The following is a 24,970-nucleotide window of genomic DNA, read 5'->3' on the forward strand; positions in this document are numbered from 1 at the left end:
TGGAACATCTTATAAAGACCAGTCAATAGATTCCTGAAGAGATTTATGTTACAATGGTGTCTCACAAGGATCTTTAGGACATCCGGTTTCTAGAAGCACTGTCATGTGTTGGAACCTCTTAGAATAAAATAAGTTTGTTCTTCAATCTAGCGTTTTCTTCAAACCCATGCTGCATATTATTTACATGTGGGAAATTCTAAATATTTTGTATCAAATACTAACAATTAAAAACCCACGTTCCACACACCTGAGATTTGTTGGTGCTGTTGGATGTGTTAGTGGTTTGGGTGCTTTGCATTTTCCCAACTGCCTGAGAGGACTCCAAGGATACATCTTGCGACCCTACTCGGTTCCCAGTGGACGGACGGCAAAGCAGCTGTTTCGGGGTTTTGCATGGTGTTGCATCGGAATCCTAACACAAGTCACATGAGTTATAATGTGACATATTAGTAATTTAGATACTCAATATTCAGAAAGAAAAACAATTTTGGTTAAAGTACTCTCTGGACTAAATTTAAACTTTTGGGAGTTAAAAGAAGCACACTGAGGAATTTACAAAATTAACTGTTTGTTTAAATTTTCCTCCAAACATTTAAAGTGACTGATTTTATCAGAGAGCTTCTGTTCATTGTTAAATCCACTGGCCACATCTGACCTTGAAGGAGCTCACAGAGGTCTAAGTTTATTTGTTTTTTTATTTATAGAAAATGAAAGACCATGATAAAGAGTGAGGAACCTAGGTCCTAGTCCCTGGCTTCAGCCAGACACAAGATGATGGGTTTAAGGGATTATATCTCTGAGAGTCTATGATGACAAATCAGTGATCATTCTAACCAAACATACTGGTGTGGGTGGGTGTGGACTTCCCGCGACAGTGGGCTGAGCTCCACCTATTTCTGGGCTGCTTGGGCCATGACAATGCTACGTCTCTCTGCAGGTCTCCACCCTGGCCCTGGCACTCTACTCAGCATCTCAGAGTCACATTCTCTCAGTCCCCAACACTCCATCTCCCTGTGTCTGTGACATCTAGCTTGGCATTCTGTCCTCCAAAGCATACTGCTCTAGGAACCAAAAAGGCACACAAGGAGATTTTGCAAGGAAGATTTATGATTTCATACTGACACATGGTCACCATCAACAACATACAATATTTAGATTACTTTTCATGTCCTACACTTAATAAAGTTAAACGCAAACAGGTAAGCCTGCTTTAGATCTCAAATCAGTACACTACAAATTCACTTTGATTTTAAAAGGTAACTTACATTATAATTGACACATAAATTCTATCAGGATGGGGGAAGAAAAAAAATTCTATCAGGATAGAAAGAGAAAGTAGATTAGAGGTTACCAGAGATTAAGGGAGGGAAGGAAGAATTAGAAGAAATTACTGCTAAATGCATGGTTTCCTCTTGGGGTGATGGAAATGTTCTAGAGTTACTGGAGATGGCTGCACAACATTGTGAATATGTTCTAAAAACCACTGAATTGTACATTTTTAATGCTGAACTTTATGTTAATTATATCTCAATTAAAAAAAAAATTTGGCCAGGCGCGGTGGCTCACGCCTGTAATCCCAGCACTTTGGGAGGCCGAGGCGGTCGGACCATGAGGTCAGGAGATCGAGATCACGGTGAAACCCTGGCTCTACTAAAAATACAAAAAATTAGCCGGGCGCGGTGGCGGGTGCCTGTAGTCCCAGCTACTTGGGAGGCTGAGGCAGGAGAATGGCGTGAACCCGGGAGGCGGAGCTTGCAGTGAGCCAAGATTGCGCCACTGCACTCCAGCCTGGGCGACAGAGCGAGACTCCATCTCAAAAAACAAAACAAAACAACAACAACAAAAAATTCAACCAGGAAGCTGAAAAAAAATTGAGTGAAAGAAGCCTTACACAAGAGTATATTCTATGTGGTTCCATTTGTATGAAATTCTGAAACAGGCAAAACTAACTATGGTGTTAAAAAGTCGTAACAGCTGGGCTCACGCCTGCAATCCCAGCACTTTGGGAGGCTGAGGCGGGTGGATCTCTTGAGGTCAGGAGTTCCAGACCAGCCTGGCCAACATGGTGAAACCCCATCTCTACTAAAAATACAAAAAATTAGCTGGGTGTGGTGGCACGTGCCTGTAATCCTAGATACTCAGGAGGCTGAGGCAGGAGAATCGCTTGAACCTAGGAGGCGAAGGTTGAGGTGAGCAAAGATCATGCCATTACATTCCAGCCTGGGTGACAGAGCAAGACTCCGTCTCAAAAAAAAAAAAAAAGAAAAGAAAAATGTTAAAGGCCAGGTGTGGTGGCTCATGCCTGTAATCCCAGCAATTTAGGAGGTTGAGGCGGGTGGATCACGAGATCAGGAGTTCGGGACCAGCCTGACCAACATGGTGAAACCCCGACTCTACTAAAAATACAAAAAATTAGCTGGGCATGGTGGTGCGTGCCTGTAATCCCAGCTACTCAGGAGGTTGAGGCAGGAGAATCGTTTGAACATGGGAGGCAGAGGTTGCAGTGAGCCGAGATCATACCACTGCACTCCAGCCTGGGTGACAGAGGGAGACCCTGTCCCCACCCCCCCCAAAAAAAGGAAAAAACAATAAACAAATATTGGAGCCTGGCTACAAGGATGCACAAGCGACAGTACTCTAGGGGAACTGATGTCTGTAATCTACTTTGAAATGGATCAAAGAATAAGATGCATTAATGGATAGAGTGATGGATAGACAGGTATGAGATAAGCAAGTAAAAGGTTAAGAGCAGAATCTATTGGTGAGTACATGAATGCTCACTAAAATTTGTTCACTTTTGCTGTATGCTTGAAATTTTTCATAACAAAATGTTGAGATAAAGTACAAGCATGAAAGTTATTAAAATATCCCAGTAACATGTAAGCAAAGGAAGTAGCCTTAGCCTTCGAGACAGCGTTAACCCCAGCAAGAGAACGTGCATGCGTCTGAGTTCAGAAGAGCCGAGGCTTTCATACTTACTACATCACTAGAGCTGGACTGTGTGGCAGAAGAGGACGACACTGGACCTGATGAAGAGTTTGAAGAGTGTTTACTAAGAGATTCCGAGGTTTTACTTCTACATTTTCCAAGGGCTTCATTTTCTTCAGATAGATTATTATTACATTTATCTAACTGCTGAGTATCTACTATCAAGGTAACACCATTTCCTGAAAGAGTGGCAAAAGATTGGAAAACGTTTCTTCCCATTAAACGCACACAACACAGAAAAGCCTCTAATAGTCAACCGACCAAGGAAAATATCTTACCATTGCATGAAGGCTCAGGTCTATTCTTCAAGCCCCACTGCTTTGATATCCAATCTCTATATGTGGCAACTTCATCTGTTACTCTAATTATTCTACCTAGTATGCTGCATGTGTTTAAAAAGAAAGGGAGAGGGAGGGAATAACGTTAATTTGAAGATAAGAAGCCACAACCAATTTTGACACAATGGGCTGGTTATAGATGAACTTTTACCTTTCTGTTTCATTGTTGGGATAGTACTTTGCTATTGGTGATACAGCATGACTCAAAACAACGTAGGCATAATCAAAGGCCTGCTTCACTTGCATGGCCCCATATGAACTCCTTCCAACATCGTTACCTTTAAAAGAAATATACGTAACATAGTAAGCTTGACTGTGCTTAATATGCACTAAATGTTGATGACCCTCTTCCAGGAGAGCAAGGGCCATAGTTATCCCACCAGACTTGTGCCCAGGAGCTGAGCTGTGAGCTGTCCCCAAAGCTCCCCAGTCTCTGAATATGTGCATCATGCAGTTGGTACTTCATTATGGTGCATCAGTTGCCGAAATGTATTCTGGCCCATTAAGAACTATCCCATTCCATACATAAACAGTTATGCAAACAAAAGAAATAGTGCCCTGTTCACTCCTAAGAGTGACACCCCAAGTTACATTAGAAATACTTCCATATTTTTTGGGTTTATATTAGCTATATATCTATTTCTCACTCTAAATTACGAGCCCCTAAAAAGCAAGGATCATCTTGCTGAAAAGTCTTCATGTCCTTTGACCCAATGCTTTTGAACAGAGCAGGCTCCCAATCAATGTAATGTTTCCTCAATGAATAAACACATAGAACTATTAATGTTTATAAGGCAGCTCAATAAGCCAGAAAATGGTTCCTAGGCAACTACTGTATCTCTTCACCCCCTTTCCTTACTCATTTTCAAAGTTTACACATTAAAGCAAATGACTAAAAGCACTTCCACTGAAGTCCAATAATGCAGAATCTATTTTACAATTATATCAAGAAAAAATATTGCTCAGAAAAATCAGGACACAAACAAGCAAACAGAACTTCAAAAAAGCATGGAAGGAATTTACTTTCTGCTTACTTTCAAGCCTACACAAAGCTGGAAAAAGTACAAAGAGACATGCAAAATCAAACAGGAAAGGAGAAACTCAAAAAGAAAATACATTGTCTCCTTGCACCCTTCTGCTCATGAATTCAAAGATATATTACTGTGCTTGCTGCCTCTCAGGACTTCAGAATCATCTCATTAAAGCCTCATTAATTGCTGACAATTGGTTGTAATCAAGGCAATAAGGACCCAAGAAGAAGGAGCAGCAGCCACCAAACATGAACCCATCCAAATAAGTGAATGCCTCTTCTACTATGCTTTTAGGGTTAAACAGATTCTACTCCCTACTTATCTGGAAGTCTCCAAGGTGTTTTTCTATTGTCTGTGTCTGTTTATTTTAGTATGTTTGCTCATGAAATATTTTGATGAAAAAAGAAAAACAATTAGAAGTTGTTCCTTCATTTTTCATCTAAAGAGAATTTAAAGTATAATAAGGTGACTGACAGTGCCCTCTCTTTGAATGCCCACAAATTTACCTAATTTCAATACCTGGTTGTAAAGGATCTTCGATATAAAGCATTGATGGCCTGTAGCCATCTAGCATATTTTTCTGTACTTCATCTTTGGCCACATATGAACCACCATCCTTTATCCGGATGCCAGTCTTTAAATAATTGAAGTGTCGTCCATATAATTCAAAAAATTCTATTAAGAGAACACCATAGTTTGTATTGGGGATGCAAGCATCTTCCCTGGGATGTAACTAAAAGCAGAAAAGAAGAAATTATATTGGATTTTTGCTAAATTATCAAGGAGAGGGGGAATAAATTATATTCTAACTTCTACAAACAATATTATTATAATTTTGGTTTAGCATAGCAGTCAGTTGATAATGGGCTAACAGCAGGCTATACTGCTGTTACACACAACACTGAAGTCCCATGGTGTGGGAATGGCGGGAGACTGTTTGTAAGGCTGAATTTTACTGCTGCACCAGGCTGCCGACCAGGGCTGGCTTGGCCCAACACATCAGCAAAGTCGTTCTGACTCACGAATAGACTCAGGCAGTTGGCAACCCTGCGCCATATAAACATACCCACTTACAATACTACGACTCTAATTCGCTTACCCAAATAGCAGGTCTCAATTCCAACTAAACTTACAAGATTTAGCTGCTTAGAAGACATTCTTATTGTTGGCATTTATACTATTTATGCTTATGGAAACCAGGCCGTACATTTTGCATGTTAAAATTTGCAGTGAAAAGTCTCAAAAATACTAGAATGTATGAGATTTAAAACCAAAAATATTATTTCATAGGAATTTAAAAATACGTATTTGCTAAATGATAAAATGTACCCAGTTTAAAGGGAAAAGCCATAAGTAATCAAGGAAAGCAATGCAATTACAGGTTGATTTTGATTTTTTCCAAAATGTTTCCCAGCTGATTGATCACTTTTGCTTTTAGTGTGCACTAGCATGGTATACCCATATGACTTACCTGAAGGAAACTGACTGCCATTAAAAAGAGACTATAAGAACCAATTCCACCTGTAAATACTTCATTAAGGTCCCTCTGCAATAGGAATTGTTTCAATACTAAAACCAAGTATGGCAATACAGGATATTTCTGAAAAAGAAAATTGTATTTTCAATGAATTCCTGTATCAGCAACAGATCTAAGCATTAAGAGGGGCATAAATTGGTCCTTACATTATAAAATTTGGTAGAGATATACAACATACTTAATTTTCTATTTTAAGAGTAAGCTATTAAAAAAAAGTAAACTATAGGTAATGAATGGTTCTCCCCTTATATCTAAAATGTAAGACATGTACAAATGAATAATAGCATCTAAGTACTTGCTACAGGGCCGGGCATGGTGGCTCACCCCTGTAATCCTAGCACTTTGGGAGACCAAGGCGGGCAGATCACCTGAGGTCAGGAGTTTGAGACCAGCCTGGCCAACATGGTGAAACCCCCATCTCTACTAAAAATACAAAAAATAGCCAGGAGTGGTGGCGGGAGCCTGTAATCCCAGCTACTTGGGAGGCTGAGGCAGGAGAATCACTTGAACCTGGGAGGCAGAGGATGTAGTGAGGCGAGATCGAGCCATTGCACCCCAGCCTGGGTGACAGAGCAACTCCATCTCAAAAAAAAAAAAAGTACTTGCTATAGGATAGAAACACTAACAAACAGCATGTAACTGATGATGCTTATTTGTGACCATGACCCTCTAACATTCATTTGTAAACAGATAATAGAAAGAGTACAAGGACAAAGTCACCAACATCTTAAAGCACTCAATCAGTGAGATTTTTAAGAATCGCTTTTCTTGATGACGCACCACTGTAGACTAGCAACCTTTATTCTGCCACAGCCCTGGGGCAAACAAGAGTCCTGCCTGCTGACTTGCACATGGGCTGATGACTACACACAGACCACCCCTCCCTTCCATGCTTTACAGGGAATGAGGCAGGGCTACCTGAGAGAACACCTGAGTGGGCAAGTATGTACAGAATGAGAGTCCACCTTTTGCTGTGCACATATTCATTCACTTCTCTCTGTAAACCATGCCATAGGCTGGGGCCACTGAGGGAAGCAAAGCAGGCACAACATCTTCAAAGAAGTCTTAACAGCTATTATTACTTAGGGTGGTAAAATTACTAGTGATTTCCATTTTTTTACCCCTCACTCTGTCACCCAGGCTGGAGTACAGTAGCACAATCTTGGCTCATTGCAATCTCCAGCTCCTGGGCTCAAGTGATCCTCCCACCTCAGCCTACCACGCCCAGCTAATTTTTGTATTTTTGTAGAGACAAGGTTTCACCACATTGCCTGGGCTGGTCTTGAACTCCTGAGCTCAAATGATCTGCCTGCCTGGGCCTCCCAAAGTGTTGGGATTACAGGTGTGAGCCATAGCACCTGGCCGGTGATTTCTATTTTTTTTTTTCTTTACTCTTATCTCTGTTTTCTAGATGTCCTACAATGAACACGCATGGCTTCTATAAAAAAGAAAAAAAAGCTTATACTTTTGCAAATTGTATCAAACTAAGCAAGCATAGGAAAGAACAAAAACATGGAGAAATAAATATTTTTAAACATTGTGGGCTGGGCGCAGTGGCTCACGCCTGTAATCCCAGCACTTTGGGAGGCCAAGGCGGGCAGATCACTTGAGGTCAGGAATTCGAGACCAGCCTGGCCAACACGGAGAAACCCCATCTCTACTAAAAATACAAAAATTAGCCGGGCGTGGTGGCACACGTATGTAGTCCCAGCTATTCTAGAGGCTGAGGCACAAGAATCGTTTGAACTCGGGAGGTGGAGGGTACAATGAGCCATGATCGCACCATTGCACTCCAGCCTGAGTGACAGTGCGAGACTCTGCCTCAAAAAACAAAACAAAACATTGTGGTTAAGTCAGTCTAGATACAGTTCCCTTTCAAAGAACAATTAGGGGTCAGGTGTGGTGGTTCATGCCTGTAATCCCAACACTTTGGGAGGTCAAGGAAGGAGGACTACTTGAGCCCAGGAGTTTAAGAACAGCTTGGGCAACATAGCAAGACCTTATCTCTACTTAAAAAAAAAGAAAAAAAAAGTAGCCACATAGCAAGACCTCATCTCTACTTAAAAAATAAAATAGCCGGGCACGGTGGCTCACGCTTGTAATCCCAGCACTTTGGGAGGCCGAGGCGGGCGGATCACGAGGTCAGGAGATCGAGACCACAGTGAAACCCCGTCTCTACTAAAAATACAAAAAATTAGCCGGGCGTGGTGGTGGGCGCCTGTAGTCCCAGCTACTCGGAGAGGCTGAGGCAGGAGAATGGCGTGAACCCGGGAGGCGGAGCTTGCAGTGAGCCGAGATTGCGCCACTGCACTCCAGCCTGGGCGACAGAGCGAGACTCCGTCTCAAAAAAAAAAAATAAATAAATAAAAAATAAAAATAAAATAAAAATAAAAAAGTGGCCGGGCTCGGTGGCTCACGCCTGTAATCCCGCACTGCAGGAGGCTGAGGAGAGCAGATCACCTGAGGTCAGGGTTTGAGACCACTCTGCCCAACATGGTGTAACCACATCTCTACTAAAAATACAAAAATTAGCTGAGCGTGGTGGCGTGTGCCTCTAATCCCAGCTACTCAGGAGGCTAAGGCAGGAGAATTGCTTGAACCCGGGAGGCGGAGGCTGCAGTGAGCCAAGATCACAACACTGCACTCCAGCCTGGGCAACAGAGTGAGACTCCATCTCAAAAAAAAAAAAAAAAAAAAAAAATAGCCAGGTGTGGTGGGCAAGCCTGTGATCCCAGATACTCAGGCCAAGGTGGGAGGATCACTTGAGCCCAAGAGGCTGAGGCTGCAGTGAGCCAGGATCACTGCACTCTAGCCTGGGTAACAGAGTGAGACTCGGTGTCAAAAAATGAAAGAAAGGAAAAAAAGGAAGAAGAAGGAAGGAAAAGGGAAAGGGGAAGGAAGAAAAGGAAGAAAAGAGAAAAGAAAAGGGAGGGAAAGAAAAAGAGAGAAAAGGGAAAGGGAGGGATAGAGGAAATGGGAGAGGGAGAAGAAAAGGGGGAGGGAGAGAGAGAAAATGAGAATACGAAAGAATAAATAATTAGGGAAATATCCAACAGAATTTTATCTGGACATACCCTTCAACCTCAAAATTTTGCTTCTGGGAATCTTCCTACAAACATTTTGCACGTGTAAAGCAAGATGCATGTATGGAAGTATATTCGTCAATCCCTTTTTCTAATAGCAAAAAAAAAACTGGAACAACACTGAAGAACTGCTAAATCAAGCAGTCACAGCCTTACTAAAGACTAATGCCTGTGTAACCAACAAAAAGAATAAAGCAAACCTGTATGTGCTAATATGGAAGAAACCTCCAAAACATTAAGTTTTTACGAAGGTATAAGACAATGTGTGTATAATATGCTACTCCTTTTGCTTATAATTTTAAAGAACATAAAAAAGCAACACAAAAAATAATAATTGGCAATGAGAAATTCTGTAAAAATGATCTAAGTATCTACGGTGTAAAGGTGACTCACTTTACACTGTCTCTTTATACTGATGAATGTTATCATTTATATGAATTTCAATTTTTAAAAGTTTTTTCCAGAAAAAGAAAATATTAGACAGACAGACAGACACACACACCCCCCCAATATAATGGGATTATGGATATTTCTTTTATTTTTCTGCTTTTCTGTCTTCCATACATTTATGCAAGATGATAATGTTTGCAACATCAAGTAGTTAACATTTTTTTCTTAAAAAACAAAAAAGAAGAAATAGAAACTTTAGAGCTGCTAGAGAAAAAAAAAAATTGTGAATATTCTAACAGAAGCCAAAGGAGTTAATGGTTTAGGTTAGAGGTGAGAAAGCTGACAACTACCTAAGTATGTAAAATGTTCCACAAATGATGGTGACAAATTCTTCTCTATCTTGGAAGAAAACAGAATAGAAATAAACTTAAATAATTTCAAAATAGAAGTAAGGAAGCCTGTAGGAAACACCTTAATGGTAATTTAGGGATTGAAATCTAGAAAAGGCTCTTAAAACTCTTAACCAGGCCAGGCGCGGTGGCTTACGCCTGTAATCCCAGCACTTTGGGAGGCAGAGACGGGCGTATCACAAGGTCAGGAGATCGAGACCATCCTAGCTAACACGTGAAACCCCGTCTCTACTGAAAATACAAAAAATTAGCCGGGCGCAGTGGTGGGCGCCTGTAGTCCCAGCTACTTGGGAGGCTGAGGCAGGAGAATGGCGTGAACCCGGGAGGTGGAGCTTGCAGTGAGCCGAGATCGCGCCACTGCACTCCAGCCTGGGAGACAGAGCGAGACTCCGTCTCAAAAAAAAAAAAAAAAAAACTCTTAACCTATTTCCTGTTTAGAAAAAAAAAAAGTATAGCTGGGCACAGTGGCTCATGCCTGTAATCCGGGCACTTTGGGAGGCCGAGGTGGGCGGATCACAAGGTCAGGAGTTCAAGACCAGTCTGGCCAATATGGTGAAACCCCATCTCTACTAAAAATACAAAAATTAGCCAGGCACGGTGGCAGGTGCCTGGTACTCATTCCAGGCACAAGTCCCAGGTACTCATGAGACTGAGGCAGAAGAATTGCTTGAACCCAGGAGGTGGAGGTGGCAGTGAACCAAGATTGTGCCACTGCACTCCAGCCTGGGTGACAGAGAGAGACTCTGCCTCAAAAAAAGAAACAAAAAAAGTGCAGCTCACTGCCCGCGCAGTATTCTTGGGGCAAACGGGAAATGGATTAAAGGAAAGGTTCTTAATCTGAACTCCTAAAGGTTAAAAACAGATGGAATCAACAGTGTAGTAGAATTCCATCTCTTCTGTCTCTACAAGGAAGGATCTAGAGCAGACAATTTCTTCAAAAGCTTTCTCAACTTTTAATTCTTACTTGAGGTCACATTATAAGTTAATCACTGATCATTACAAGCAGATTCAAAGAAAGCAAAACCATTGCATACAAAAGTAAGGGGCAGGCTGAGCATGGTGGCTCATGCCTGTAATCCCAGTGCTTTGGGAAGCTGAGGCCAGGAGTTAGAGACCAGCCTGGCCAACACAGCGAGACCCCAACACTTAAAAAAAAAAAAAAATACAAAAAATAGCCAGGTGTAGTGGCTTACGTCTGTAGTCCCAGCTACTTGGGAGGCTGAGGTGAGATAACCACTTGAACCCAGGAGTTTGAGGCTGCAGCGGGCCATGATCCAGCCACTGCACTCCAGCCTAGGTGAAGAGTGAGACCCTAGCTCTATTTAAAAGAGACAGAGAGAGACAGAGAGAGAGAGAGAGCAACATGCATATAAAAATATTAGACCACCACCACAACAGTATCTTAAAATTACGTTTCTAATAGTTTTCTTGTATAAACACTAAATTCTCTGACCTTGGTAAAATCTTTGATGAGGTCAGCTGCTCTCACGCCATTCTGTACATTAAAGCTGATATCAACTTTCACTTCAGTAAAAGAATCTGTTAATTTAATAATAGGTACCTATAAAGAGAAGAAAGGTAAAATGTAAATACTTTAACCAGATTAAATGATAAAATCAGGGGATAGAAGCTTACTAGACATGAGGTCTCCATCATCTCATGAGAGCATAAGAACACTGAATATTCTAAATATGGCGCACCCCAGTAAACCTGGTCTGCTACAAATATCATATGCTGCATATTTAGCACTGGGCCCCATACAGTATATTACAGTATAATTTCTATCAATTGAGAATTTTGTTTGGTGTCCAATTTTTTATTATTTATTTTTATTGTTTATATTTAAGGTGTACATGTTTTGATATACTTATCTTGATACACATACTGAAGTGATTACTACAGTTAAGTAAATTAATATGCCCATCATCTCATTTATTAGTTGACTTATAATGATAATTTTAAAATTAACAAAAACTTTCCTCAATAATTTGGAGAACACTTTCTGAGTATAAGATGAAAAACTATGAATGCCAGGTATTAAATGTTTTGTATCATCAAACTGTTTCTAATAAGAAAATTGCTCGATTCTTAAGGTGTACACTACAACCCACTTGCATTAATGGTCAGTTTTGCAAATAGCCCAAAACGCAACCTGACAAGATAAAATATAAAAATTATTCTAAAAAACTGACAGGATTATTTACATGAGCTATCAGGAGTTCTTTTCAAAAAATGCTCTAACTTGGGCAACACAGGGAGACCCTATCTCTACGAAAAAAATTTTTTTAAATAAGCAGGACGTGGTAGGGTGCGCCTTAGTCCCAGATACACATAAGGCTGAGGTGGGAGGATCACTTGAGTCCAGAAGTTAGAGACCAGCCTGGGCAACATAGTGAGACTGTATCTCTCTAAAAAAAATGAATAAAACAAACAAAAATCTCTACAGTGAGTATTGTATATAATAAAATTGGGTATTTTGCTGTTGTAAAAAGAAATGCAGGCCAGGTGCAGTGGCTCACGCCTGTAATCCCAGCATTCTGGGAGGCAGAGGTGGGTGGATCACTTGAGCCCAGGAGTTGGAGATCAGTCTGGGCAACACAGTGAAACCCCATCTCTACAAAAAATACAAAAAAATTAGCCAGGCATGGCAGGTTGTGTCTGTAGTCCAACTCCCCAAGAGGCTGAGGTAGAAGGATCACTTGAGCCGAGGAAGCACAGGTTGTAGTGAGCCGAGATTGTGTGGTCACACTCCAGCGTGGACAACCAGAAAACTTTTTATGTGCAAGCATGGTGACATTAACAAAATGAAAGAATCACTCACTTGCAATGTAACTGTGCTCACCAAACTTTAATTTTATTTCAAGTTTCATAGGTAAGTAACTAAGGATTTTAATACGAAATGCTGCAGAACTTACAGTTGCTTTGTCTAAAACTTTCACCGAATCCTCATCTGCGACTTTGTGTTTCCGAAGAGCTTCTTCCAGAGTCCAGAGGGGTAGGTTCTCCCACTTCCCAAACACCACTAGGTCGATGTCACTGAACACAGAATACATATACAAGAGGGTCTGAAGAAGTTGGAAACTTGTTTTAACTGACACTCATGCTTATAGACTTCATTAGTACAATTAAAACCTATTTCCCACCCTGGCCAATGAAGACTAAATGTGTTGGTGATAATGGTTTTGTGGAGAAGGGAAATAGTAGTTGTTGATTTTAACTAATTCCTCCTCCCAGTCATTTCACTGAATTCAGGCCTCAGGAAATAGGGTGATTTTGAAAGAAGTAAAACCTCAAAGAAAAAAAAAACAAAAAGCACTTCACGTAGTTTCTTTAATAAAGGCTTCTGGTACTAGACGTAATGATTTTCCTATCTGGATGAGATTAATTGCGACTCAAATATTATGAAGTGCTTTTAAGCTGGATGCAGAACAGGTATCCAGCATGCTACCATTTGTGTTAATATACACACATGTCCTTTTATATTCACAGATATCTCTGAAAGGATATGTGAGAAACTGGTAAAAGCGGCTGTTCCAAGGAGAACCAGAGGGCAGAGGTGGGACTGAGACTTTTCCCTGTATTGATTTTTGTGCCTTTTCCAAATGTGAACTATGTGAATGTACTACCTATTCATAAAATTTAATTAAATTTTTTAACAAAGATTTTTCATGTTTTACTGATGCTAAGAACCTAAATAAGAAATACGAACTCCAAGTTGAGTATTTTATGACTTTTGCAGGCCAAGGACATCTATGAGAAGAATGGAAATTGCCAGGGTCCATCCACTTTAGCACACTTTAAGTTGGGGTAAAGTATACCAAATCAAGCTCAAATGGAAAAACATGATGCTGACTTTATTCTGGAGCAATTAAAATTTAAAGTAATAATAATAATAACCACGATGGAATGTTCAAACAATTTCAATTCTTAGAGAGCAAGTATTCACCCTTCGGAAAAACATTATCATTTCCCAAAAGAGAGCCTCCAAGGCTGTGCATCACAAGAGGTCTCATTTGAGAAGACTGAAACTGAACAACAGTCCTGAAAGGCCAAGATCTTTCTCAGAGAAGAGATCTGTACCCTGAATTTCTGGATCAGGATGCTGGAGCCATAACTAGTAGAATGAGCTCTTAATTTGAAAGCAAGAGTGAGTGTGAGAGTGAATCCTCACATTCAAGAGGATATATAATCAGACATTTTATCATGATACTACATTAACATCTGTGTCAGTGGGTTAAGTTATGGGACTGAGCAATACTCTGCTAGATAGTCAATTTCTAAAATTAGTAACTAATTGATTCCACTGCAACATGATCCCTTTTCCATCTCTCTGTACCATCTATGTCTTGGTAAGATGATGTGAAGTGATATTCTACTTCAAGGTAAATCAAATTAAATGCTGATAAATCTTTATTTATCATTTTTTCAGACAGAGTGCAGTGGCGCGATCTCGGCTCACTGCAACTTCCACCTCCCGGGTTCAAGCAATTCTCCTGCCTCAGCCTCCTGAGTAGCTGGGATTACAGGTGCGTGCCGCTACACCTGGCTAATTTTTGTATTTCTAGTAGAGATGGGGTTTCACCATGTTGGCCGGGCTGGTCTTGAACTTCTGACCTCAAATTATCCGCCCTCCTTGGCCTCCCGAAGTGCTAGGATTATAGGCATGAGCCACCACACCCGACCCCATTTTGTTTTATAAATTTGTTTTGTTTCTACTCCTTACAAATTTGACAGCCAAAATGAATACACTCTAGGAAAAGTCCTTTGAAAGATTCATGAGTGTACTAACCTAGTAGGTAAATAAAGTCCAGTTTTAAAACTTCCAAATATCTGGACCTGAAACAGAAAAAGAAGTTGTTATTATATTGAGTTATCAGATAAAGGCACCAAGATATGGAGAAATGTCAGTTTTTGCTGCCCTCTACTGGTACTTTTTGGTACGACAAGAGCATTTTTTTCTAACCCCAAGCTTCATGAAGCGGGGATTCTGTTTCACAAGCAGACATTCTGAATATAATTTAAACTTATCTGGTTCAAATATGAAACACATAGACCAAAATACAGTTGTCCCTTGGTATCGGCAGGAGATCGGTTCCAGTTCCACCATGCCAAAATCTGAAGATGCTCGAGTCCCTGCTATAAAATGGTGGAGTATTTGCATATAACCTATGCTAGTCCTCCCATATACTTTACATCATCTTTAGATTACTTATAATACCTAGTACGATGTAAATGCTATCTAAATAGTTGTTTTTTTGTTTTTTTGTTTTTTTTTGAGACGGAGTCTCGCTCTGTCACCCAGGCTGGAGTGCAGTGGCACGATCTCGGCTCACTGCAAGCTCCGCCTCCTGGGTTCAAGCCATTCTCCTGCCTCAGCCTCTCCGAGTAGCTGGGACTACAGGCACCCGCCACCACGCCCGGCTAATTTTTTTTTTTTTTTTTTTTTTTTTTGTATTTTTAGTAGAGACGGGGTTTCACCGTGGTCTCGATCTCCTGACCTCGTGATCTGCCCGCCTTGGCCTCCCAAAGTGCTGGGATTACAAGCGTTGGCCACCGTGCCCGGCCCCTAAATAGTTGTTATACTGTATTTTAAAAATAATTTGTGTTCTTTTTATTGGTACATTGTTATTTTTATAGTTTTTTCTGAATATTTTCAATCCACTGTTGCTTTAATATGGAAGTGTGGTACTTGTGGATACAGAAAGCCAACCACAGGAAACTTTCAGAAGCAGTTCAGATCACTAATGTTCTCTCATTATCCAGAGACACAATCACAAATCCTTAATTTTTGTTCTCTAAGCAGGAGTCTTCGAAAAGATTACTAAATTGGGATCAGACTACTTTAACTGTAGGGCAAGTTTGGGCCTTTGGGTCAATTCCACAGAGAACATCAGGTACCATCATTATAACATCATGCTGCGGCATAAAACTGGGATGCATTCCATCTCAACCCATGGAGAACGGTAGAACTCAGGCAGAAATATGTATGCAGGTAATTGTAATAAAAAAAGCATAGGCCGGGCACAGTGGCTCACGCCTGTAATCCCAGCACTTTGGGAGGCCAAGGCAGGTGGGTCACCTGAAGTCAGGAGTTCAAGACCAGCCTGGTCAACATGATGAAACCCCATCTCTACTAAAAATTACAAAAATCAGCCAGGTGTGGTGACGGGCACCTGAATCCCAGCTACTTGGGAGGCTGAGACAGGAAAATTGCTTGAACCTGGGAGGCAGAGGATACAGTGAGCCGAGATCATGTCACTGCACTCCAGCCTAGGCGACACAGTGAGACTCCATCTTGGGGGGGAAAAAAGATAAATAGTGAAACCAGTTCAACCTCTGAGGTGAGATGGACCTGGGAACCTAACCACAAGCTCATGTTCCTCATCTGTAGGTAGACAGATGATGGCTGCCTGGCTGGCTGGAGAGAAAGAGAGATAGATAGACAATCAACCTCCACCTAAGAAAGGTAAGGGTTAAGTTAGATCACAGCTTCTCAACATTGGCATTTGGGGGTGGATAATTCTTTGTTGTAAGGGCCTATACTGTTCATCACAGAATGGCTGATGGCATCCATGGCCTCTACCCACTAGGTACTAGTAGTGCGTACCCAGTCAGGACAATCAAAAATGTCTCGGACATTGCCAAATGCCCCCTGGAGAGCAAAATAACCACTAGCTGAGAACCACTGATTTGGATCACATAGGAGAAAGAATGCGATGTATGGTCATTGCTCATAAAACATTAGTATCCTTGCCTTTTCCCTTTACCTACAGTGTCATATACATACTGTCATATACATGCAAGTTTTACAAACAATGAAACTTCTTTGTTTTGCCAATTGGACAAAAACCTTCCCTAGCTTCCCACCACCACCCAGGACAGTGCCTAAAGAAAAGCTACAGAACACAAAGTAATGGATTTTATTAGTATTATTTTGTGTACTTCTTTGCATACACAAAATTGTAGAACAGGCCCTCAAAGTGCCCTAAAAAGTGATGTATTAACTTAGTACCAGTAACAGGCCAAGTGTGGTGGCTCACACCTGTAATCCTAGCACTTTGGGAGGCAAAGGCGGGTAGATTGCTTGAACCCAGGAGTTCAAGACCAGCCTGGGCAACATAGTGAGACTCGGTCTCTACAAAAAAATACAAAAATTAGCTAGGTGTGGTGGCATGCACCTGCAGTCCCAGCTACTCGGGATGCTGAGGTGGATCACCTGAGCCCAGGAAATCCAGGCTGCAGTGAGTCGTGATCGCACTACTGCACTCCAGCCTCAGCAACAGAGTGAGAACCCATCTCAAAAACAAAAAACAAAAGACTTAGTACCAGTAACAAAAACGACAAATAAGCCAAGAAGAAATCCTGAGTAATCATTTTGTTCACTGACTGGGAGCTGTCTAAAAGGCAATTAGCTGGTCTGAGAGAGATGAAAAATGGCAATTTCAGGAAAGAAATAAAGAAAGACTTATGCGTGCATTAGCCAAAGGAAATGAACTTCAAGTGACAAAAGTTCTTACTTGACATTTTCATTCAGTTGTAAACAATTATATAATGTTTACCCTGGCAGGCTGGAACTAAGTAGTAATGAGGTTTTGATATATCATATCCAATAACAGACCAGTACAACAATGAGGTTTGATTTGTCTTTCTTCTTTTTACACTAGTAATTTCTAAAGATAGCTTGTCTTTAGTAGTTGCTATTAGCACTACAAAAAAAAATAAAAGTTGTTAGTCGTCCAATCCAATGAAAATAATTAGGAAGCCTCAATTCTAAAGACTGCAGAAAATTGTTTGCCTTTAAAATTTAATTAGACCACAACTCTACAGAGCACTTCTACTTGCATGTGAGGACTAGCATGAGATACCAGCAGATAGGCTTCTAGCCCGTGGACAAGGACTGTCCAAAGCACAGGGTACCCAGGAAGGGACTCACGTCAGCGCTGGGCCAGAGCTCCTTAATTACACTCTCGATCCTGTTCACCACCTCCATCCGCATCTTCTCCTCCTCAGGTCTCGGAGACATGTATTCATAAAAATCACTGATTTCTTCATGCAGACTGAAGAAAAAAGCAGAAAAGTTAATATGAACAGGGCCAATCTAATGAGAAATCACTATCTTAAATAATCTTATCTAATTAAGTCTTATAATTCAGCTGATGACTACCTTAATTTTAATGTTATAACTCAAGCTAAAATGGGAATGTACAGAATTTAATCAAAAAAACCAAAATAATTAAATAACATGAGAAATTTCCTGTGCAAAACACTTGTTGGGGTGCTGGTGATTTCAATAAAATAAAATAAGCATATGGTCTGGCCTCTGCCTTTCCACTTCTGATCTAGTAGACACAAGAAAATACTGAACCCAGGTGACACAGGCAAGTTTCCTGGCAGTAGGGACTGACCCTCTTATCTCCTGGGGATCCATTCCTCACAGTAGCAAACGGTACATCTTTCATAATGTTTGCTCAGTGAATTAAGTGTCAAATGAACAAATCAGGCAGTGAACAACAGCAAAGTCTTGAACAGAATGGCTGGCAAAGGCTCTAGGAAGGAGCTGAAGACTTTCAGAGCCTGCGAGGTACAGGGCAATCAGCCAGCTACAAAGGCTGTGGCAAGCAGAGTGGGAGAAGCATCTGGAGAGGAAAGCAGGCCCCAGTAGAGGGCAGGCTCTGAATGACTGGCTAAGAGGTTCAAGTTTCCCCCTGTGGCAACAGATAGCTATTTAAATGTTTCTGAGAGGGACCCAAAGAGACTGACTTCAAAAATGCAGCATTTTAAGAAGATTAAACTGGCAACTATGCAAACAATGGACCAGCAAAGAGACTAGACTGGATGCAGGGAAAAGTCATGAATCACTGAGTTGCAAAAGGATTGGATGAAGGCCTAGAGGATGGTGGACGGAAAGGAATGGGCTCCAGAAACAAAACACACACACATACCCACACCCTGTAGATAGGCGCAGCGCCTGACTATCATCGTGGTCGGGGGCTAAGGATGGCTTCAAGGGCTGAAGCCTGAGGGACTGGGGGAAAACTACTGGTCTGGAAGAAAGGACAAACTCACTGAGCTGAGCAATGACTTGAACGTAGTCAGGACGGGGGACAGAGAGAAAAGCAGCATTCCTTTCTAAGTTGGTGAGGCTGTGAAGAGCTATGGCTGGGAAGGGAAAGTGAAGTGGTCAGCTCACCTTCCCTAGAGCACTGACCACCCATGAGGACTGAGCCACAGAGGTAAGCACAGGGAATCTACCAACTGGGATAGACCAGAAGGCTCGGAGCAACAGGTACAAAGTGCCTTAGGGGAAGGAGGGGCAGGGGGGTTGGCCTGGGGCACAGCAGTGGGAAGGAAGGGCAGCCACAGCTTAACAGAGCCTTGAAGGAGGAGCATGTCTACAACTGCGTGGCAACTTCAGGGTCCAGAGCAGGAAGCTGGAAAAACTGGCAGGCCAAAAATCGTTTTAGGGAAGGAAAAAAAAGTGTCTACATCCCAGTCCCCAAAGACTATAACTTTTGCTACAAGAAACCTTGGAAAGTGAAAATGTGACTGATTAAGCAATCCATAGTTCCTCCTTCTGATTTTTTATTTTTAGCCTAAGGGTCAAAAACCTTGAGTTCTAGACTCAGGTTCTGCCTGAGGGCAGCTGTGTTCCCTCTGACAGGTGACTGGCACTCTCAGGCTTCAGTGTGTCAGGTACAGCACACAGCTGTTAAGCAGGAGCCTTTTCAGGCCTTCAGTTTCAAAACCTGGGCCTTTCGTAGAGGATGATTTACAATAGCGTTTGGCCTGTTTGCTATGCAATATGTCATAAAAAGTGGATCTTAAAACTCCAGAGAGGTCTGTAGGTGAATCCAGAAGATATCCCAGTGAGGACGTTTTCCTTGCTATGCCTCTGGGTACCTCGGGACCTTCAACTTCTGTTTCGAAGTTTTGTTTTGTTTTGATTTGAGTTTCCCAGGTTTGATTATGTTCTCTAAGGTTATCTAAACCCTTCTGCTTCTTAAGACAGCAGCTGAATGGGAATAGCTGTTAGGAAGCTTATGCTTTGCTGTGCTCTTCTGCACAGGTCGGCTGGCAAAGATGAGGGCCATGAATGAATGACAGAACAAATGGACTGCTTCTTATCTCATTGCGTAGTCTGCTGTGAGTGATCAGAGTTTATTTGTAGTTCTAAAACAGATCCATAGAAAAACTGCATTTTAACCAGTAGGGGGGAAAAAACTCCTAAATGTGACTGCATCTACTCTCAAGGCCCCCTTATGAATTTTCTAATTCAAATAAAGGCAAAAAATATTTGGCACAACTGCCAGTCAATCTGAAGTCATAAGAAACTTACTAAGAATTCATTCTCTGGCCAGGCACAGTGGCTCACGCCTGTAATCCCAGCACTTTGGGAGGCTGAGGCAGGCAGATCGCCTGAGGCCAGGAGTTGGAGACCATCTGGCCAACATGGCAAAACCCCATCTCTACTAAAAATATAAAAATTAGCTGGGCGTGGTGGCGCATGCCTGTAATTCCAGCTCCTTGGGAGGATGAGGCACAAAAATCACTTGAACTTGGGAGGTGGAGGCTGCAGTGAGCTGACGCCTGGGCAATGGAGTGAGACTTTGTCTCAAAAAAAAAAAAAAAAAAAAAAAGAATTCATTCTCTAAACACTACCAAGTGCCTATGTTCAAGGCACTAGGAGAAAACTGGCTCGTCAAACATGATCCTTGCCCTGGGTCACTTCCATCTAAAAATGAAAAGGAGCACTTATTTAAAGCAGTTTTGTAGTGTGTGCAATGCATATGCTCTTCCCTATTCTGCCATAGGCAGCTTCCAGATGAATGATTCAGAGCTTTCCAATGATCACAGCTGCCCAGGATGGACTAGGTTGCCTTGTAGGTTAGTAAGGTTCCTGTTACTACCAGCATAAAGAAACCAGATGACCATGAGGCAAACGAAGGTCCAATAAAAGGGCTTTCTGAACTTGGTAAAAAGTTGGAAAAGATTCTAAAATTCCCTTTCAGTGCTGCAGTTCTAGAGTTCTGACTAGCACATTAATTTGGGGGGAATTATTATAGATTTATAAGACAAGCTCTGAAGACTACCCTCAACAATCAATAGCCCATGGCACCACCTTCCTATTTTAGAAAAAACGGTTCCACAGGTTATTGTATTTTGATTGATGCATATTTGCCACACTGGAAGGGGGAAAGAGGAATACGGAAAAAGAGGAGGGCTATTATTAAAGCAAAGCCACACTTGCAAGTCAGAAGAGGAAATCCAATCTCGGGTCTGCCAGGCTCAGTTTCTTATCCACACCAGGCACAAGCATCACCATCTCACCTATATGTAACTAGCTACGTGTGAAACACTCAGAGAACAACCAGATAAAATATCTTGGAACAGTGAGGAAATAAACTTCAAGTACAGATTTTAAAATAATTCTAACAGGCTCTATCCTCGGGACTGAGTAATTTTACTGGCACAGTGCCTTGCATATTCAGGCACTTAAAATACCCTGACGAACTGGAAGTCCGTTTGTAGAGTGTGCACTGTAAGTCTGGCTCTCATTTGAGTGGCAGAGTGGACCACCTGAGGAATTTTGTAGGCCTGCTTTCACATGGTAATATAATTTTATGCCTCTGAAAGCATCCAAGTACACAGAGAAAACTTTAGTTTCTCCCATGTTTGGATCAAAATTTAATACGATTTATGAGTAGGTATTGCTGGATGATACATGCCCATTGTCACAGTTTCTCATATGAAATTATAAAATACATCATACTGAAGTAAGAATGATGGAAAAAAAGTATAGAATACAACTCTTCCGTGATCTGAACCTGTATGTACCCAAAATAGTGCCCTATCTAAGATATCAATGTTTTTATGTTAAAAGGAAAAGTGGCTCGGGCACAGTGGCTCACGCCTGTAACCCTAGCATTTTGGAAGGCTGAGGTGGGTGATCACTTGAGTCCAGGAGTTTGAGACCAGCCTGGATGACATGGTGAAACCCCATCTCTACAAAAATACAAAAAAATTAGCCAGGCGTGATGGTGCACGCCTGTAATCCTAGCTACTCAAGAGGCTAAGGTGGGAGAATCGCTTGAGCCCGGGAGACAAAGCTTGCAGTGGGCTGAGATTGTGCCTCTGTTCTCCAGCCTGGGCAACAGAGCAAGACTCCGTCTCAAAAAAATTAAAAAAATTTTAAAAAAGGAAAAGTGAACAAGATCCCTGTTCACAAAGGAAAAGTCATATAAAAGCAATATGATGAAATGAGCACCACTATATAACGGGAAAGGATGCCAAAAAAAAAAAAAAGAGAGCAAGAGAAACAAAATTTGCTGGGGTAAAATTTACATTAAAATCTCAAAATTAATAACATAACATTTAATATGACAAGGAGGTGTCCAAAAAACAGATTCCATATTTAAAAAATAAAACTCACAGGTAATTTAGGTTAAAAAAAAAAAAACACTTCTGTTCTGAGGAAAGATCTGCTACAGAAAAGGAATCCAGCCTATCAAAATTATGTGAATTTTATAATGCTTGTCATGGGGTGGGAGGTTCAAGATATTTGGCTGGAAAAGGAAGAACCATTTTGCATCCTTCAGCTGGACCACCCTGGGTACATTGTGAGTTGCTTAGTAGCTTCTGCACTCTAAAAACCAAAGGCAAGGTGGAAAGCTTCCTTGTCCCTTCTAGGCCAAGGGAGGCAGATGACCCACGGCCAGCCCCTCTGCTCAGCACCGTCCCCTGCAGCTCATCCACACTTCTGTTCAGGGATGACACTGCTTCCCAAGAGATACCTGCCCAGACACAGCATGTCTGAGCCCACCTCCACATCAAGGTCCAGCTTTCCCAGTTCCATAACTGAAGTCAGACCCCTTTAATTACCAACTTCATCCTTACATGAAGGAACCAACAAAGTTCTATTCGATAACTGTCTATAACAGGACATCCCTCCACCAAAAAAACTGTCAATAACAGGACATGCCCCCAACAACAACAACAAAAAAATACATACATATATATTTATCTCTTAAGGTTCATGATATCCAATTTTGAAACAATATATTGAAAAGGCATTCATATGCATGTGGGGAAGTATAAATTACTACAATCTCTCCTGAGGTCATTCTACTAACAAATGATAATGTTCATATAAATAATTTTTTAAATTTCCCTTCTTTCCATCCTCCAGAAATATTTTCATGAGGGAACAAGGATATCTGTATAAGGATGCTCACCACAGGATTAATTAGAAAAATTTAGAAATGATATCAATGTCCATCAACAGGATCCAATCAAATAATAATAGAAGCACCCATAAAGCACTTTCCTTTTATAGCCAATAACCTCTTAAAAAGAATAAAGTAAAGCTATATAAGCTGATAAAGATGTCAAATATGTTAAGTTGGAAAGAAAAGGCATAAAAAATGTGTTCAGCAGAATCCCTTTTGTGTGCGTTAGACATGTGCCGGGGCAGAAGTGGTGGCTCACACCTGTAATCCCAGCACTTTGGGAGGCTGAGGCGGGTAGATCACCTGATGTCAGGAGTTTCAGACCAGCCTGGCCAACATGGCGAAACCCCATCTCTACTAAAAATACAAAAATTAGCTGGGTGTGGTGGCGGGCACCTGTAATTCCAGCTACTCGGGAGGCTGAAGCATGAGAATCACTTGAACCCGGGAGGCGGAGGTCACAGCAAGCTGAGATCATGCCATTGCACTCCAGCCTGGATGACAGAGCAAGACTCTGTCTCAAAAAAAAAAAGCAAAAAAAAAAAAACAAAGACATGTAAACACATACACACAGAGGCAGACACACAAAACGTTCCTATTTGCATTGCAAGTTTTCTGGAAGGAGAACTGTTAACAGATATTACCTTAGGGACAGGGACTTTTGCCCAGTGGAGGGTACAGGCAGGAGAGTTAGGAAGACTTTAACTTTTTTTTTTTAATCTTTCTGTACTATTATAATTTTTTTAAAAAATCAGCATGTATTTGTCCACTTGTGAAACAACGATTATTGTCTGCTTGATGAGATTATAGTCCAGGAGATTTGTTGTCACCTTTATATTTTCCCATGAGAAAAACATGGTTGTGAGTATGCATGTTCCACCGGCCAACCAGCCCTCTGTCCACCCCACACAGAACAGGGTCTATCTACGATACTGTTAACAGTGATCACATCTGAAGAGGTACTGGAGGGGTCATTTTAAGAAAAATGCATACATGTTAATTACCACTGTATATTTTTAAAACAAGAACTTCATCATAAAAAAATTCATTAAAGAAAACAAAGCAGAAACACTTAAATTACTCTAATAATCTAGCCTTGCAGACACACTTCGAAAAAGGGTGATGTGGGCCGGCTGTGGAAGGAGCTCAGTGGTCTGCCTGTGGGCAATACTGACAGTTGGGGACACAGAAGACCTCCAAACCCAGGAATGCAGTGACAGCACACACCAGTACATTTTGCGAAGTTTCTGCATGCCCAGAGCAGTGTGTATGGTGAGTTTCTGCTAGTGTCTGGTCCATCCTTTCTGGGATTATTTATATACTCAAACGCGTTGCAAGGCAAATTTCTGGAAGAATACACAAAAACTGCTAGCAGGACTTTCCTCTGGGGTGGAGTAGAGGTCTGAATTTGCATGACTTTGTACTGTTTAATTTTTTTCAAACCTGCCTAGACACCAAGAGAAGTGAGTGACTCAAGGCCCTGGGGTGATGGCAGGGCAATCTGAGTGACATCTTCAGGAGACTGCAGATGGATCTTTACCAAGAAACTCATGCACACATCTAGACATCCCTACAAAGATGTCACCTCAAACTAAACAAGTCCAAAACACAACTGCTTGTCATTCTCTTAAAGCTATTCCTACTCCTGTGTTTTCTTCCCTGAGTTACTGTTTCCTTGAGTGGAAACTTCAGTCTTCCTTGGTTCACCTTTCTTCATCTACGGAACCAAGAGGTTTCCAAATCCTTGTACCTAAAACCAAAAAACAAAACACTTCCAAATCAGACCCTGACCCTCCACCTTCCCTGACCGTGCTTTGAGTTCAAGTCTTTTTCTCTCTCAGTAGAACACTATGGCAGCCTCCAAACTGGTCTCCCTGCCATGAGCCTCTCCCTTTTCTAGGCCATCGCTGCATGATTACCGAAGTCCCCTTCCTTAGCCTATCTGCGTCACTTCCATCCTCCTTATG

General features: G+C 41.4%; 1 protein-coding gene across 6 annotated transcripts in view; it reads right to left on the bottom strand.

Annotated features, from left to right (window-relative positions):
- The window catches only part of TENT4B (terminal nucleotidyltransferase 4B), an 84,993-nt gene that overhangs the window by 7,081 nt on the left and 52,942 nt on the right, over positions 1-24,970 (bottom strand). For 4 of the 6 annotated variants that reach the window (XM_055297548.2, XM_055297547.2, XM_055297546.1 and 1 more), the window contains 10 exons: positions 17,711-17,834; positions 14,567-14,613; positions 12,693-12,813; positions 11,231-11,338; positions 5,829-5,957; positions 4,877-5,090; positions 3,478-3,604; positions 3,267-3,370; positions 2,980-3,167; positions 248-412 (listed from right to left, as the gene is read on the bottom strand). In XM_055297548.2, the coding sequence (XP_055153523.1) occupies positions 248-412; positions 2,980-3,167; positions 3,267-3,370; positions 3,478-3,604; positions 4,877-5,090; positions 5,829-5,957; positions 11,231-11,338; positions 12,693-12,813; positions 14,567-14,613; positions 17,711-17,834 (1,327 nt within the window). The remainder of the gene's footprint in view (positions 1-247; positions 413-2,979; positions 3,168-3,266; positions 3,371-3,477; positions 3,605-4,876; positions 5,091-5,828; positions 5,958-11,230; positions 11,339-12,692; positions 12,814-14,566; positions 14,614-17,710; positions 17,835-24,970) is intronic. The other 2 variants (XM_055297550.2, XM_055297549.2) reach the window with 1 other exon arrangement.

This window comes from Symphalangus syndactylus, chromosome 11, assembly GCF_028878055.3.
Source record: "Symphalangus syndactylus isolate Jambi chromosome 11, NHGRI_mSymSyn1-v2.1_pri, whole genome shotgun sequence".
In the NCBI taxonomy this organism is placed as follows: domain Eukaryota; kingdom Metazoa; phylum Chordata; class Mammalia; order Primates; family Hylobatidae; genus Symphalangus; species Symphalangus syndactylus.